We start from the raw sequence: 16,860 nt of genomic DNA, 5'->3' as shown, positions 1-16,860 counted from the left end.
CTTTTCTTTTTATTTCAGCTTTATTAAGGAATAATTAACATATAAAATTGTAAGATATTTATTTATTTATTTATTTATTTATTTATTTAAATTTGACAGAGACAGAGATAGCGAGAGCAGGAACACAAGCAGCGGGAGTGGGAGAGGGAGAGCAGGCTTCCCGCCGAGGAGGGAGCCCGATGTGGGACTTGATCCCAGGACCCTGGGATCATGACCTGAGCCGAAGGCAGACGCTTAACGACTGAGCCACCCAGGTGCCCTAAAATTGTAAGATATTTAAAGTATACATTGTGGTGATTTGATACTCACATACATTGCAAGAATTCCCCCCAATTAGTTAATTAACACATCCATCTCAATTTTTTTTGTGTGAGAACTTTTAATCTACTCTTTTAGCAAATATAAATTATACAAGATAGTGTTACCAGCTACATTCACCATGTTTTATATTAGATCCTCAGACCTTATTCATCTTACAGTTGGAAGTTTATACCTTTTACCAACTTCTCCCTATTTCCCCCACACCCCAGTCCCTGGCAATCACCTTTCTAGTCTCTCTATCTGTGAGTTTGGTCTTTGTGTGTGTGTGTGCCATACACATATATGTATGTACCTATGAATGCATGTATGTATATATGTATTCAGATTTCATATGTAACCGATACCATGCATTTAAATTTCACATATAATTGATACTATACAGTATTTATCTTTTTCTGTCTGGCTTATTTCACTTAGCATAATGCCCTCAAGGTCCATCCACGTTGCTGCAAGTGGCAGGATTTCCTTCTTTTTCATGGTTGCATAATATTCCATTAAGTGTACGTGTGTGTGTGTATTACATTTTCTCTATCCATTCATACATCAGTGAACACTTAGGTTGTTTCTGTATCTTGAGTAACACTACAATGAATAACACTAAAATGAACATGGGAATTATCTCTTTGAAAGCCTGTTTTCATTTTCTCTAGGTATATACCTAAAAGTGGGACTGCTGGATCATATGGTAGTGCTATTTTTAATTTTTTGAAGAACCTCCATATTGTTTTCCATGTTGGCTGTACCAATTTACATTCCTACCAAGACTACACAAGGTTTCCCTTTTCTCTGCATCCTCATCAACACTTGTTATTTCTTGTCTTTTTGATGACAGCCATTCTAACAAGTTTGAGGTGAGATCCCACTAGAGTAAATTTGCATTTTCCTGATGATTATTGATGTTGGGCACCTTTTCATGTACCTATTGGCCATTTGCATGTCTGCTTTGTCAGTTCTTCTGCCTATTTTAAAATCAGATTGTTTTCTTGCTATTGAGTTGTAAGAGTTCTTTACATATTTTGAATATTATCTCCTTATCAGATATATGAGTTGCAAATATTTTCTCCAATTCTATAGTTGCCTTTTCATTTTGTTGATCATTCCTTTGCTGTGAAAAAGATTTTTAGTTTGTTTATTTTTGCTTTTGCTGCCAATGGTGTATGGTTCTTATACCATATGTGAATATTATTTGAAGGTGTACTGAATTCAGCTATAAGTCCTAAAACAACCACTAAAATATCAAAATAATGAATTCTATCTAATAATTCTATCTAATAAATCAACAAAGGATAGAAGGCAGAAAAAGAAGGCAGAAAAAAAGGAAAAAGGGAACAGATAAGTAGAAAAAGAAGTAATATGATAGCAGATTTAATCAAAACATACCAATAATCTCACTGAGTGTAAATGAAATAAATACCCCAATTAAAAATAAGGTATTTTCTGATTGTACACAAAGAACAAGATCCAAATATATGTTGTCTATAAGAAACCCACTTTAAATATAAAGACACAAAGAAGTTAAAAGAATGGTAAAAGCTATATCATGCCAACTCATCAAAAGAAAGCTGGAGTGGATATATTAATATTAAACACAGATTTCAGAGCAAAATAATATTACTAGGAAAAAAGGGCCATTTTATAATGATAAAGCTGAAGACATAGCAATCTTAAATGTTTATGTACCTAATAACAGAGCTCCAAAAATTTTATTTAAATTCAATTAGCCAACATATAGTACATCACTAATTTCAAATGTAGAGTTCAATAATTCATCAGTTGTGTATAACACCCAGTGCTCATCACATCACCTGCCTTCTTAATGCCCATCACACAATTACCCCATACCCCTACCCAACTCCCCTCCAGCAACCTTTAGTTTGTTTCCTAGAGTTAAGAGTCTCTCATGATTTTTCTCCCTCCCTGATGACTTCCCATTCAGTCTTCCTTCCATTCCACTATGATCCTCTGTGCTGTTTGTTATATTCCACATATGAGTGATGTATAACCATATGATAATTGTCTTTCTCTGGCTTTTTTCACTCCGCATAATACCCTCCAGTTCCATCCATGTCGATGTAAATGGTAAGTATTCATCCTTTCTGATGGCTGAGTAATGCTCCATTGTGTATATACACCACATCTTCTTTATCCATTCATCTGTCGATGGACATCTGGTCTCCTTCCATATTTTGACTATTGTGGACATTGCTGCTATGAACACTGGGGGTACATGTGCCCTTCAGATTCTATATTTGTATCTTTGGGGTAAATACCTAGTAGTGCAATTGCTGGGTCATAGGGTAGCTCTATTTTTAACATCTTGAGGAACCTCCATACTGTTTTCCAGAGTGACCCTTGCCAACACTTGTTTTTCCCGACTTGTTGATTTTAGCCATTCTGACTGGTGTAAGGTGGTTTCTCATTGTGGTTTTGATTTATATTTCCCTGATCCTAAGGGATGTTGAGCATTTTTTCATGTGTCTGTTGGCCATTTGGATGTCTTCTTTGGAGAAATGTCTGTTCATGTCTTTTGCCCATTTCTTGATTGGATCATTTGTTTTTTTGGTGTTGAGTTTAATATATTCTTTATAGATCTTGGATACTAACCCTTTATCAGATATGTCATTTGCAAATATCTTCTCCCATTCTGTAGGTTGTCTTTTAGTTTTGTTGACTGCTTACTTTGCTTTTTATCTTGACTAAATTCCAAAACTACATTTTTGCCTTTGTTTCCCTTGCCTCAGGAGATATAACTAGTAAGACATTGCTATGGTCAAGGTCAAAGAGGTTGCTGCCTGTGTTCTCCTCTAGGATTTTGATGGATTCCTGTCTCACATTTAGGTCTTTCATCCATTTTAAGTTTATCTTTGTGTATGGTGTAAGAAAGTGGCCCAGTTTTATTCTTTTGCATATGGCTGTCTAGTTTTCCCAACACCATTTGTTGAAGAGACTGTCCTTTTTCCATTGGATATTCTTTCCTGCTTTGCTGAAGCTTGGTTGACCATAGAGTTCAGAGTCCACTTCTGGGTTCTCTGTTCTGTTCCACTGATCTATGTGTCTGTTTTTGTGCCAGTTCCATACCATTTTGATCACTACAGCTTTGTAATATAGCTTGAAGTCCAGAATTGTGAGGCCACCAGCTTTGGTTTTCTTTTTCAACATTCCTTTTGCTATTTGGGGTCTTTGTGTTTCCATACAAATTTTAGGATTGTTTGTTCTAGCTCTGTGAAAAATGTTGATAGTATTTTGATAGGGATGGCATTAAATGTGTAGATTGCTCTGGGTAGTATAGTCATTATAAAATATTTATTCTTCCAATCCACGAGCATGGAATGTTCTTCCATTTCTTTGTGTCTTCCTCAATTTACTTCATAGGTATTCTGTAGTTTTTAGAGTACAGATCCTTTACCTCTTTCGTTAGGTTTATTCCAAAGCTCTTAGTTTTCCCCCATTGAGGATGATATTAGCCGTGGGTTTTTTGTATATGGCCTTTATTATGTTGAGGTATGTTCCCTCTATTCCTACTTTGTTGAGAGTTTTTATCATGAATGGATGTTATTCTTTCTTTCTTTCTTTTTAAAATTTTATTATGTTATGTTAGTCACCATACAATACATCATTAGCTTTTGATGTGGTGATCCACGATCCGTTGTTCTCGTATAACACCCAGTGCTCCATGCAGTATGTGCCCTCCTTAACACCCATCACCAGGTTAACCCATTCCCCCACCCTCTCCCCTCTAAAACTCTCAGTTTGTTTCTCAGAGTCCATAGTCTCTTATGGTTCATCTCTCCCTCCGATTTCCCCCCTTCATTTTTCCTTTCCTTCTCCTAATGTCCTTCATGCTATTCCTTATGTTCCACCAATAAGTGAAACCATATGATAATTGACTTTCTCTGCTTGACTTATTTCACTTAGCATAATCTCCTCTAGTCTCATCCATGTTGATGTAAAAGTTGGGTATTCATCCTTTCTGATGGCTGAGTAATATTCCATTGTATATATGGACCACATCTTCTTTATCCATTCATCTGTTGAAGGGCATCTCGGCTCTTTCCACAGTTTGGCTATTGTGGACATTGCTGCTATGAACACTGTGGTGCATATGGCCCTTCTTTTCACTACATCTGTGTCTTTGGGGTAAATACCCAGGAGTGCAATTGCTGGGTCATAGGGTAGCTCTATTTTTAAATTTTTGAGGAACCTCCACACTGTTTTCCAAAGTGGCTGTACCAACTTGCGTTCCCACCAACAGTGTAAGAGGATTCCCCTTTCTCCACAACCTCTCCAACATTTGTTGTTTCTTTCCCTGTCCATTTTTGCCATTCTATCTGGTGTAAGGTGGTATCTCAATGTGGTTTTGATTTGAATTTCCCTGATGGCTAATGATGATGAACATTTTTTCATGTGTCTGTTAGCCTATTAGTTTTCTCTATGAAAAACCCACAGCGAGTATCATCCTCAATGGGGAAAAGCTCAGAGCCTTTCTCTTAAGATCAGGAACACGACAAGGATGCACACTCTCGCCACTATTGTTCAACATAGTACTACAAGTCCTAGCAACAGCAATCAGACAACAAAAAGAAATAAAAGGTATTCAAATTGGCAAAGAAGAAGTCAAACTCTCTCTTCGCAGACGACATGATACTTTATGTGGAAAACCCAAAAGACTCCACCCCCAAATTACTAGAACTCATGTAGCAATTCAGTAATGTGGCAGGATACAAAATCAATGCACAGAAATCAGTTGCTTTCTTATACACTAACAATGCAACTGTAGAAAGAGAAATTAGAGAAACGACTGCATTTACAATAGCACCGAAAACCATAAGATACCTCGGAATAAACCTAACCAAAGAGGTAAAGGATCTATACTCTAGGAACTACAGAACACTCATGAAAGAAATTGAAGAAGACACAAAAAGATAGAAAAATATTCCATGCTCATGAATCGGAAGAATAAACATTGTTAAAATGTCTATGCTAGGGGCACCTGGGTGGCTCAGTCGTTAAGAATCTGCCTTCGGCTCAGGTCATGATCCCAGGGTCCTGGGATCGAGCCCCACATCGGGCTCCCTGCTCCGCGGGAAGCCTGCTTCTCCCTCTCCCACTCCCCCTGCTTGTATTCCCTCTCTCGCTGTCTCTCTCTCTCTCTCTGTCGAATAAATAAATAAAATCTTAAAAAAAAAAAAAATGTCTATGCTACCCAGAGCAATCTATACCTTCAATGCCATCCCGATCAAAATTCCAATGACATTTTTCAAAGTGCTGGAACAAACAATCCTAAAATTTGTATGGAATCAGAAAAGACCCCAAATCGCCAAGGAAATGTTGAAAAAGAAAGAGAAAGCTGGGGGGATCACGTTGCCTGATTTCAAGTTGTATTACAAAGCTGTGATCAACAAGACAGCATGGTACTGGCACAAAAACAGACATAGAGACCAATGGAACAGAATAGAGAACCCAGATATGGACCTTCAACTCTATGGTCAAATAATCTTCGACAAAGCAGGAAAAAACATGCAATGGAAAAAAGACAGTCTCTTCAGTAAATGTTGCTGGGAAAATTGGACAGCCACATGCAGAAGAATGAAACTCGACCATTCTCTAACACCATGAATGGATGTTATTCTTTCTCAGATGTTTTTTCTCAATCAATTGAGAGGATCATATGGTTCTTATCCTTTATTAATGTGGTGTATCATGTTGATTGATTTGCAAATATTGAACCACCCTTGAAAGCCAGGAGTAAATCCCACTTGATAGTGGTCAGTGATTCTTTTAACATACTGTTGGATTCAATTTGGTAGTATTTTATTGAGGATTTTTGCATCTGTGTTCATCAGGCATATTGGCCTATAGTTCTCTTTTTTAGTGGAGTCTTTGTCTGGTTTTGGAATCAAGGTAATACTGGCCTCATAAAATGAGTTTGGAAGTTCTCCTTCCATTTCTATTTTTTGGAATTGTTTGATAAGAATAGGTATTAACTCTTCTTTAAATGTTTGATAGAATTCCTCTGTAAAGTCATCTGGCCCTAGACTTTTGCTTGTTGGGAGATTTTTGATTACGGATTCAATTTCTTTGCTGGTTATCAGTCTGTTGAAGTTTTCTATTTCTTCCTGTTTCAGTTTTGGTAGTTTATACGTTTCTAGGAATTTATCCATTTCTTCCAGATTGTCCAATTTGTTGGCATATAATTTTTCATAATATTATAATTTCTGTGGTGTTGGTTGTGATCTCTCCTCACTCATTTGTGATTTTATTTATTTGGGTCATTTCTCTTTTCTTTTTAATAAGTCTGGCTAAGTATTTATCAATTTTATTAATTCATTCAAAGAACTAGCTCTTAGCTTTGTTGATCTGTTCTATTTTTTTCTATATCATTTATTTCTGCTCTAATATTTATTATTTCCTTTCTTCTGTTGGCTTTAGGCTTCGTTTGTTGTTCTTTGTCAACCTCCTTAGGTGTAAAGTTAGGTTGTTTATTTGGGATTTTGCTTGCTTCTTGAAGTATGCCTGTATTGCTATATACTTCCATCATATGACCACTTTTGCTGCATCCCAAAGGTTTTGTGTTTTCCTTTTCATTTGTTTCCATGTATTTTTTTATTTCTTCTTTAATTTCCTGGTTGACCCATTCATTCTTTAGTAGGATGTTCTTTAACCTCCATGTATTTGTGGTCTTTCCAAATATTTTCTTGTGGTTGACTTCAAGGTTCATAGTATTTTGGTCAGAAAACATGCATTGTATGGTCTCTGTCTTTTTGTACTTGTTGAGGCCTGATTTGTGACCTAGTGTGTGATCTCTTCTGGAGAATGTCCCATGTGTGCTTGAAAAGAATGTGTATTCTGCTGTTTTAGGATGAAACATTCTGAATATATTTGTTAAGTTCATCTGGTCCAGTGTGTCATTCAAAGCCACTGTTTCCTTGTTGATTTTTTTTGCTTAAATGATCTGTCCATTGATGTAAGTGGGGTGTGAAAGTCCCCTACTATTATTGTATATTATCAATAAGTTCCTTTATGTTTGTTATTAATGGTTTTGTATATTTGGATGCTCCCAAGTTGAGGGCATAAATGTTTACAACTGTTAGATATTCTTCTTGGATAGACCCCTTTGTTATGATATAGCGTCCTTCTTCATCTCTTGTTACAGTCTTTGGCTTAAAATCTAGTTTGTCTGATATAAGTATGGCTACTCTGGCTTTTTTTTGACATCCATTTGTGTGATAAATGTTTCTCCATCCCCTCATTTTCAATATGCAGATGTTTTTAGATCTAAAATGAGTCTCTTGTAGGCAACATATAGATGGATTTTGTTTTTTTATCCATTCTGACACACTATGTCTTCTGATTAGAGCATTTAGTCCATTTGCATTCAGAGTAATTACTGACAGATATGTATTTAGTGCCATTTTATTATTTGTTTTGTTGTTTCTGGAAATTTTCTCTGTTCTTTTCTAGTCTTTGTTGTTTTGGGCCTTTCCTTCCCACTCAGAGTCCCCTTTAAGCTGGTCTAGTGGTAACAAACTCCTTCAGTTTTTATTTTTCTGGGAAACTGTCTATCCTTCTATTCTGAATGATTGCCTTGTGAGACAGAGTATTCTTGGCTGCATATTTTTCCCAATGAGCACATTGAATATATCATGTCACTCCCTTCTTGCCTGCCAGGTTTCTGTGGAAGACATGTTGATAACCTTATTGATGTTCCCTTGTAAGTTAGGGACTTCTTTTCTTATGTCTTGTTGCTTTTAGGATTTTTTCTTTATTAGTATATTTTGCAAATTTAACTACAATGTGTCTTGGTGTTGACCTGCTTTTGTCAATTCTGATGGGAGTCTCTGTGCCTCGTGGATTTGGATGTCTGCTTCCTTCCCCAGGTTAGGGAAGTTTTCAGCTATAATTTCTTCAAATAAACCTTCTGCTCCCTTTCCTCTCTCTTTTTCTTCTGGGACTCCTATGATATGAATGTTATTACGTTTGATGGAGTCACTGAGTTTCCTACGTCTACTTTCATGATCAAAAATTTTTTTCTCTTGGGTGCCTGGGTGGCTCAGTCGTTAAGCGTCTGCATTCAGCTCAGGTCATGATCCCAGGGTCCTGGGATCGAGTCCCACATCGGGCTCCCTGCTCCGCGGGAAGCCTGCTTCTCCCTCTCCCACTCCCCCTGCTTGTGTTCCTGCTCTTGCTGTCTCTCTCTCTGTCAAATAAATAAAATCTTTAAAAAAAAAAAGAAAAATTTTTTTCTCTTTTGTTCAGCTTCATTACTTTCCATAATTCTATGTCATATTCTATTTCCACTAGAACTGAAGCTTTGCAGAACTCTTGTAGTCAGGAGACATGGTGTGTGTGGAGGTTTGAGATGGTCTTCTGGGGGAGGGTTGTTAGGCACACTTGCCTGAGAAAAGCAGTCCCAGCAGAGCGCACGGGGGTAGGACTTGAGGTAAGCAGGTTAGGCAGCCATTGTTGGTGCTGTGCTGTTTACTGAAGTTGGTTTATGCTGAGGGGTTGGTGGTGGGAAATGGTGCCAATCTGCTCCTTTGTCCCTGGAGAGAGGAGTCCATGCTTACTGCTTTCAGAGGAGCGAGTAATTTCCCCTTGTGTGTCACAGGTATTTTTTAGATCACTGATTTCACACTGACGGTCTTTGGGTCACGTGCCTGCCTGGAGCAGCACAGCACACCTTGAGCTCTACCCTAGCCAGGACTGCTGAATTTTAAAATTCCAAACTTCAAGTACCTGGTGTGACAGAGATCTTCTCTTTTCCTGTGGGAAAAGGTCTCACTGCACTGGGACTGACCCTGAAGGGCAGTTGCGCCAGAATGCAGAAGTGTGGATTTTGGAGTAAAGCACAGCAAAGAGCCAGTGTCCAGGTTAGCCACCCTCAGCAGGTGTCTCTACACCTATGCTTAAGGGTGGGAGAGGAAAATGGTGCCTGCTGGTTCTTTTGTCCCCAGAGAAGCAATGCTGCCTCTCACAGATGCTCTCCAAAAAGTACAAGCAATCTCTCCCCAGGCCCCTTAGGCACTCCTCAGATTATGCAGTTTGTCCCTGGGTTGTTTGCATGCCTCTTCTCCAGAAGTAGGACAGCTTCCTCGGGTCTCTATCCCACCCAAAACTGGGAACCTCTAAAACTCCAGTCTTTGAGCCCTGCTAGGTGCAAAAACTCATGAAATTCAGCCCCTTTTGCTTTCCCAGCCAATGGCTTTGGGGAAGTGTTCTCTTTGTGTTTATCCCTGTGTACTCCACTGTCTCTTAACTTTTTGTGACAAGGGCTCCCTTCCCTCCACAGCACCTGCGACCTTTTTCTCTCTCAAACAATGGTTCCGTACTTCCTACCTTCCTCTAAGGAGCTTCTTCTCTCCATCCAGTTGTGCAGTATGTTCTATCAGTCGTCAGATCGATTTCTTGAGTATTCAGAATGATTTCATAGATATGTAGCTGTTTTCGAAGGACGAGGAAAGCAGAGGGTCCTCTGACTACACTGCCATTTTAATTCATTATCCCTTCTCTTTGAAGTTCTAACAGTTTTTATCCAAAGTGTTTTGGACTCACCAAGATACTAGCCAATAGGATCCAATAGTACATTAAAAGGATTATTCAACATGACCAAGTGGGATTTATTTCTGGGATGCAAGGGTGGTTTGATATCCCCAAATCAATCAAATCAATCAACATTAATAAAAGAAAGGACAAGAACCATATGATCTTCTCGATAGATGCAGAAAAAGCATTTGACGAAATACAGCATCCCTTCTTGATTAAAACTCTCCACAGTGTAGGGATGGAGAGAGAACATACCTCAATGTCATAAAAGCATGAAAATCCCGCAGTGAATATCATTCTCAATGGGGAAAAACTGAGAGCTTTTCCGCTAAGATCAGGAACATGACAGAGATGCCCTATCTCACCTCTGTTGTTCAACACAGTACTAGAAGTCCTAGCCTCAGCAATCAGACAAGAAGAATAAAAAAAAGGCATCAAATTGGCAAAGAAGAAGTCAAACTCTCACTCTTCAGAGACAACATGATTCTCTATCATGTAGAAAACCCAAAGACCCAAAAGACTCCACCCAAAAATTATTAGAACTCGTATAAGAATTCAGCAAAGTCACAGGATATAAAATCAATGCACAGAAGTTAGCTGCATTTCTATACACTAACAATGAAGCAGAAGAAAGAGAAATCAAGGAACTGATCCCATTAACAACTGCACCAAAAACCATAAGATACCTAGGAATAAACCTAACCAAAAGGTAAAGGATTGTACTCTGAAAACTATAAAACACTGATGAAAGACACATAGAATTGGAAAAACATTCCCTGGCTCATAGATTGGAAGAATAAAAATTGTTAAAATGTCTATACTACCCAAAGCAATCTATACATTTAATGCCATCCCTATCAAAATACTATCAACATTTTTCACAGAGCTAGAACAAACAATCCTAAAATTTGTATGGAAACACAAAGACCCCAAATAGCAAAAGGAATGTTGAAAAAGAAAACCAAAGCTGGTGGCATCACAATTCTGGACTTCAAGCTATATTACAAAGCTGTAGTGATCAAAATGGTATGGAACTGGCACAAAAACAGACACATAGATCAGTGGAACAGAACAGAGAACCCAGAAGTGGACTCTGAACTCTATGGTCAACCAAGCTTCAGCAAAGCAGGAAAGAATATCCAATGGAAAAAGGACAGTCTCTTCAACAAATGGTGTTGGGAAAACTGGAGAGCTACATGCAAAAGAATTAAACTGGGCCACCTTCTTACACCATACACAAAGATAAACTCAAAATGAATGAAAGACCTAAATGTGAGACAGGAATCCATCCAAATCCTAGAGGAGAACACAGGCAGCAACCTCTTTGACCTCGGCCATAGCAACTTCTTGCTAGATATATCTCCTGAAGCAAGGGAAACAAAAGCAGAAATAAACTACTGGAACTTCATCAAGATAAGAAGGTTCTGCACAGCAAAAGAAACAATCAAGAAAACTAAAAGACAACCTACAGAATGGGAGAAGATATTTGCAAATGACATATCAGAGAAAGGGCTAGTATCCAAAATCTATAAAGAACTTGTCAAACTCAACACCCAAAGAACAAATGATCCAATCAAGAAATGGGCAGAAGACATGAACAGACATATCTGCAAAGAAGACATCCAAATGGCCAACAGACACATGAAAAAGTGCTCAACATCGCTCAGCATCAGGGAAATCCAAATCAAAACCTCAATGAGATACCACCTCACACCAGTCAGAATGGCTAAAATTAACAAGTCAGGAAATGACAGATGTCGGCGGGGATGCGGAGAAAGGGGAACCCTCCTACACTGTTGGTGAGAATGCAAGGTGGTGCAGCCACTCTGGAAAACAGCATGGAGGTTCCTCAAAAAGCTGAAAATAGAGCTACCATACGATCCAGCAATTGCATTACTGGGTGTTTACCCCAAAGATACAAATGTAGGGATCTGAAGGGGTACGTGCACCCCGATGTTTATAGCAGCAATGTCCACAATAGCCAAACTGTGGAAAGAGCCAAGATGTCCATTGACAGATGAATGGATAAAGAAAATGTGGTATATACATACAATGGAATATTATGCAGCCATCAAAAGGAATGAAATCTTGCCATTTGCAATGAGGTGGATGGAACTGGTGGATATGATGCTAAGCGAAATAAATCAGAGAAAGACATGTATCATATGACCTCACTGATATGGGGAATTCTTAATCTCAGGAAACAAACTAAGGGTTGCTGGAGTGGTGGGGGGTGGGAAGGATGGGATGGCTGGGTGATAGACATTGGGGAATGTGCTATGGTGAGCGCTGTGAATTGTGTAAGACTGTTGAATCACAGACCTGTACCTCTGAAACAAATAATACATTATATGTTAAAAAAAAAAGAAGAAGAAAATAGCAGGAGGGGAAGAATGAACGGGGGAAATCGGAGGGGGAGATGAACCATGAGAGACTATGGACCTGAAAAACAAACTGAGGGTTCTAGAGGGGAGCAAGGTGGGGGGATAGGTTAGCCTGGTGATGGGTATTAAAGAGGGCATGTTCTGCATGGAGCACTGGGTGTTATACACAAACAATGAATCATGGAACACTACATCAAAAACTAATGATGTAATGTATGGTGATTAACATAACATAATAAAAAAAAAAGAGTTGGTATATATATGTGTATATAAACACACACACAGTAGAATATTACTCAGCCATAAAAAAAGAATGAAATCTTGCCATTTACAACAACACGGTTGGAGCTAGAGTATATTATGCTAAGTGAAATAGTCAGAGAAAGACAAATACCGTATGACTTCACTCTTATGTGAAATTTAAGAAACAAAACAGATGAACACAGAGAGGGAAAAAAAAGAGAGGCAAACCATAAAACAGACTCTTAACTATAGAGAAAAAACTGAGAGTTACTGGAGGGGAGGTAGGCAGGGGGATGAGTTAAATGGGTGGTGGGTATTAAGGAAGGCACTTGTGATAAGCACTAGGTATTGTATGTAAGTGATGAATCATTAAATTCAACACCTGAAACTAATACTACACTGTATGTTAACTAACTGGAATTTAAATAAAAACTTGAAAAAGAAAAAAAAATGATTGAGGGAGGAGGAAAATGATTTTGAACTTTATGTATGCAAATGATTTTGAACTTACATATGCAAATTAGTATACACAGAGGGTCCACTATTAAAAAGAGAACTTCTAAGAGAAATAGACAAATCCACAATTATAGTTGGAGTTGTCAGCATCCCTCTCTCAATAACTGATAGAATAAATAGACAAAAAAACCAATAAAAATATAGAAGACTTGAAGAGGGGCACCTGGATGGCTCAGTCGGTTAAATGTCTGACTCGTGCTTTTGGCTCAAGTCATGATCTCAGGGTTGTCATATTGAGCCCCACAATCGGCTCTGTGCTCAGCAGGAAATCTGCTTGAGATTCTCTCTCCCTCTCCCTCTGCCCCTCCCCTCATTTGTACTCTCTTGCGCTCTCTCTCTCTCTAAAATAAATAAAACGGGGCTCCTGGGTGGCTCAGTTGGTTAAGTGACCAACTCTTGATTTCAGCTCAGGTCATGATCTTGGGGTCGTGGGACTGAGCCCCTCATTGGGCTCTGTGCTCAGTAGGGAGTCTGCTTCTCTCCCTCTTCCCCAACTCATGCACTCTCTCCCTGCTCCCCTCTCTAAACTAAATAAATAAATCTTTAAAAAAAGTTAAATAAATAAATAAATCTTAAAAGAAATAAAAAGACTTGAAGAATATTATCAGTCAACTTGAACTAACTGATATTCATGGAAAATTCCATGCAACAACAGTAAAATATACATTGTTTTCAAGTACATGGAACATTTCCAAGATAGATCATATTCTGGGCCATAAAAACAAGAGTCAATAAAACTCAAAGGATCCGTATCAGACAATATGTCCTTGACCACAATGGAATTAAATTATAGAGATTTGTAATAGAAAGATACCTGGGAAATTCCCAAATACTGGAAACTAAATAACACACTTCTAAATAACCCATGTCAAAGAAGAAATTAAAAATGAAATTAGAAGATATTTTTAACTTTTTTGAATGACAAACACAACATATCAAAAATTGTGAAATATAGGGGTGCCTGGGCAGCTCAGTCAGTTAAGCATCTCCCTTTGGCTCAAGTCATGATCCCAGGGTCCTGGGATGGAGCCCCACATTGGGCTCCCTGCTCAGTGGGGAGTCTGCTTCTGCCTTTCCCCGTTTGTGCTCTCTGTCTCTCTCTTTCACTTGCTCACTCTCTCTCAAATAAATTAGTTTTAAAAAATTGTGTACTATAGCTAAAGCATTACTCAGAGGGAAATTTATAGCACTAAATGACTATATTAGAAAAGAAAAAAAAGGTCTCAAATCGATCATCTCAGCTTCTACCTTCAGAATCCTGAGAAAGAAGAGCAAACTAAGCACAGAGTAAGCAGAGGAAAGAAAAAGAGAGAGAGAGAGAGAGAAGCAAACCAGAAGACAGACTCTTAACTGTAGAGACCTGAGGATTACTAGAGGGGAGGTTGGTGGGTAATGGGTTAAATGGGTAATGGGGATTAAGAAGTACACTTGTGATGAGCACTGGGTGTTGTACAGAAGTGTTGAATCATTATATTGCACACCTGAAACTAATATTACACTGTATATTACCTAACTGGAATTGAAATAAAAACTTGGAAGAAAACAAGCAAACAAACAAATATTCGCTCAAAAAAAAAAAAGACTGATAAAAGAAATCCACAAAATGGAGAACAAGAAAAGAAGACGAAATCAATTAAATCAAAAATTGGTTTCTTGAAAACACCAAGAAAATTGATAACCTCTAGCCAGAATGACTAAGAAAGAAAAAGAGAGAGTATTAAATTACCAACATCAAGAATAAGAATATATCACTGCAAGTTTTACAAATATAAAAAGGATAATAAGGAGTTCATTAGGAACAATGTAATGCCAATAAATTCAACAAGTTGGGTGAAATGACAAATTCTTTGAAAGACACAATCTACGAAAGCTCATTCAATGAGAAAGAGGTAATCTGAATAGCACCATATCTGTTTAATAAGGTGGATTTACAGTCGAAAACCTCCCTAGAAAGAAAATCCCACGTTCTAATAGCTTCATTTGTGAATTCTACCAAACATTTAAGGGATAAATAAAACCAGTTCTACACACACTGTTCTAGAAAGTTAAAGAGGAGGAATACTTTCAAACTCATGTTACGAATGTAATTAATTTTGTTCCAGACATCAGTTGTTTTTGGCTAATTCCCACTTGTATATATTGAATTATTACAAGGTATTTCAATTATTTAAGAAAACTTCTAGTTCTGTGCCTATCCAACAGCCAAAGCTTTTCCATCCGTCGGATGATGTTTTTATTATAAATGAACCTAAAGAGTGTTATCTCTACAATAAAGAAAGAGTTCTGAAACATAGATTTCAATGGATTTACAAAGTAATCAAATTTTAAATCAAACTCTACTGATGTACAAAACTCTTTTCCTTTTTAAGCATATGAGCAAAAATATGTGTGTATTTCATTAAAGTAAATATTTTTCAATTCACCTTAAAGAGAAGAATAAAAACCATCTATCACTTTTTTTTACAGGATGTGCCTATAAGCACTAAGTATTTAATTTTGAAAAATATCCAAAGACACTGTTTCATCTTAAAGTTTAAGCATATTTGAAGGCTAATCAAACTTTACATAATGTTCACTTTTAAGAAGCACCCATAATCTTTGGATCTAAGATAATTTTTATCTAGTTATTTATTAAGCAAAAATTATAATCTAAGTTTTAAAAAGATTATAAACTTTTTAAGTAAATATTTGATTAATGAAAATATGCCAATTCCTCAATTAAGAAACTTTTCATTTTTACTATAACATAGAATAGGAAATTGGGAAAAAATGTTTCCTTTAAAAGGCATAAAAATGTTCCAGGTATTAATAATGAAGTACTTTTCCAAAATATTTTTATATTTTCTAATTGTTATATCACATTAAGACAAATTATATCATATAAAGTATAATAATATATAATATATACATACATACCGTGTCTTGCTTTGGAATTTGGACTAAAACAGAAAGAAGCTGCTCTGTATCAAGAAATCTTGATATAACTGAAACAAACAAAAAACATGTGCATTTAAACTTTGTGTTACAGTTCAAAATATAAACTATGTAAAGTATTATTCTCAAATAATAAAATAGAACAGTTCTACCTACAAACATTACTTGTTTTAATCATCTTTATCTATCTTACGTGTCAGGAATAAAACAATAAATTTTAACGGTCTTTTCTTAATTTTATTAGTTATAATCTGTCTTCAAAATCTGACACTGTTGATCACCCTTTCCTTCTAAAAACTTACTTCTCTGGCTTTTAGATGTTATAATTTTCTTCCCACCTTTTTGATCTGTAACTTTTCTTCCTGATACTTAAGATTAGTTTAAAAACCCAGTTCAACCACTAACCATGTAGCCTACCAGAATTTACCTATTTTCTCTGAACTTTGGTTGTTTTCATTTTTTAAATGTGGATAGTAACATCTACCTCCTAGGATTGTTGTGAGGAGTAAGGGAGATAATATATGTAAAGTGCCTTGCACACACTAGAGCTCAAAACTGTTCTTTTGTTCTTCTTAACTCATTTTCCAGCTTAAAGTTTTCTACAAAAATAAATTCATAGATAATTGTAATCTATGCCTTTTAAGTATCTCCAGTTTTTTTTTAATTTTGCCATTTAACAGACCTTTTAAGGATGAACTCATTTCCTCATACTTAAAATACAGTAAACTATAGTAACTGTTTCTTAATAACTCATGACTATTATCATCACTGAAACATGTGACCTCAAAGCTTTTGTGTAGACTTACTGATACTTTCACAAAATGGATCCAACCTGCTACACTGTTAAAAAAAAAACCAAAAAGATAAAAATTTTATGTCACTTTCTTCCTGTTCAAACTGCCAAGTATCTTGTGGTATT

The 16,860-nt window shown here is 36.9% G+C and overlaps 1 protein-coding gene across 1 annotated transcript in view; it reads right to left on the bottom strand.

Annotated features, from left to right (window-relative positions):
* The window catches only part of MSH4 (mutS homolog 4), a 98,920-nt gene that overhangs the window by 50,626 nt on the left and 31,434 nt on the right, over positions 1–16,860 (bottom strand). Inside the window, exon 8 of the mRNA XM_021678131.1 lies at positions 15,924–15,991. Coding sequence (XP_021533806.1) covers positions 15,924–15,991 — 68 coding nt within the window. The remainder of the gene's footprint in view (positions 1–15,923; positions 15,992–16,860) is intronic.

The sequence above is a fragment of the Neomonachus schauinslandi genome, chromosome 4 (genome assembly GCF_002201575.2).
Source record: "Neomonachus schauinslandi chromosome 4, ASM220157v2, whole genome shotgun sequence".
Taxonomy (NCBI): domain Eukaryota; kingdom Metazoa; phylum Chordata; class Mammalia; order Carnivora; family Phocidae; genus Neomonachus; species Neomonachus schauinslandi.
The sequence above is the reverse complement of the archived record's forward strand: the minus strand, read 5'-3'. Positions and strand labels throughout refer to the sequence as shown.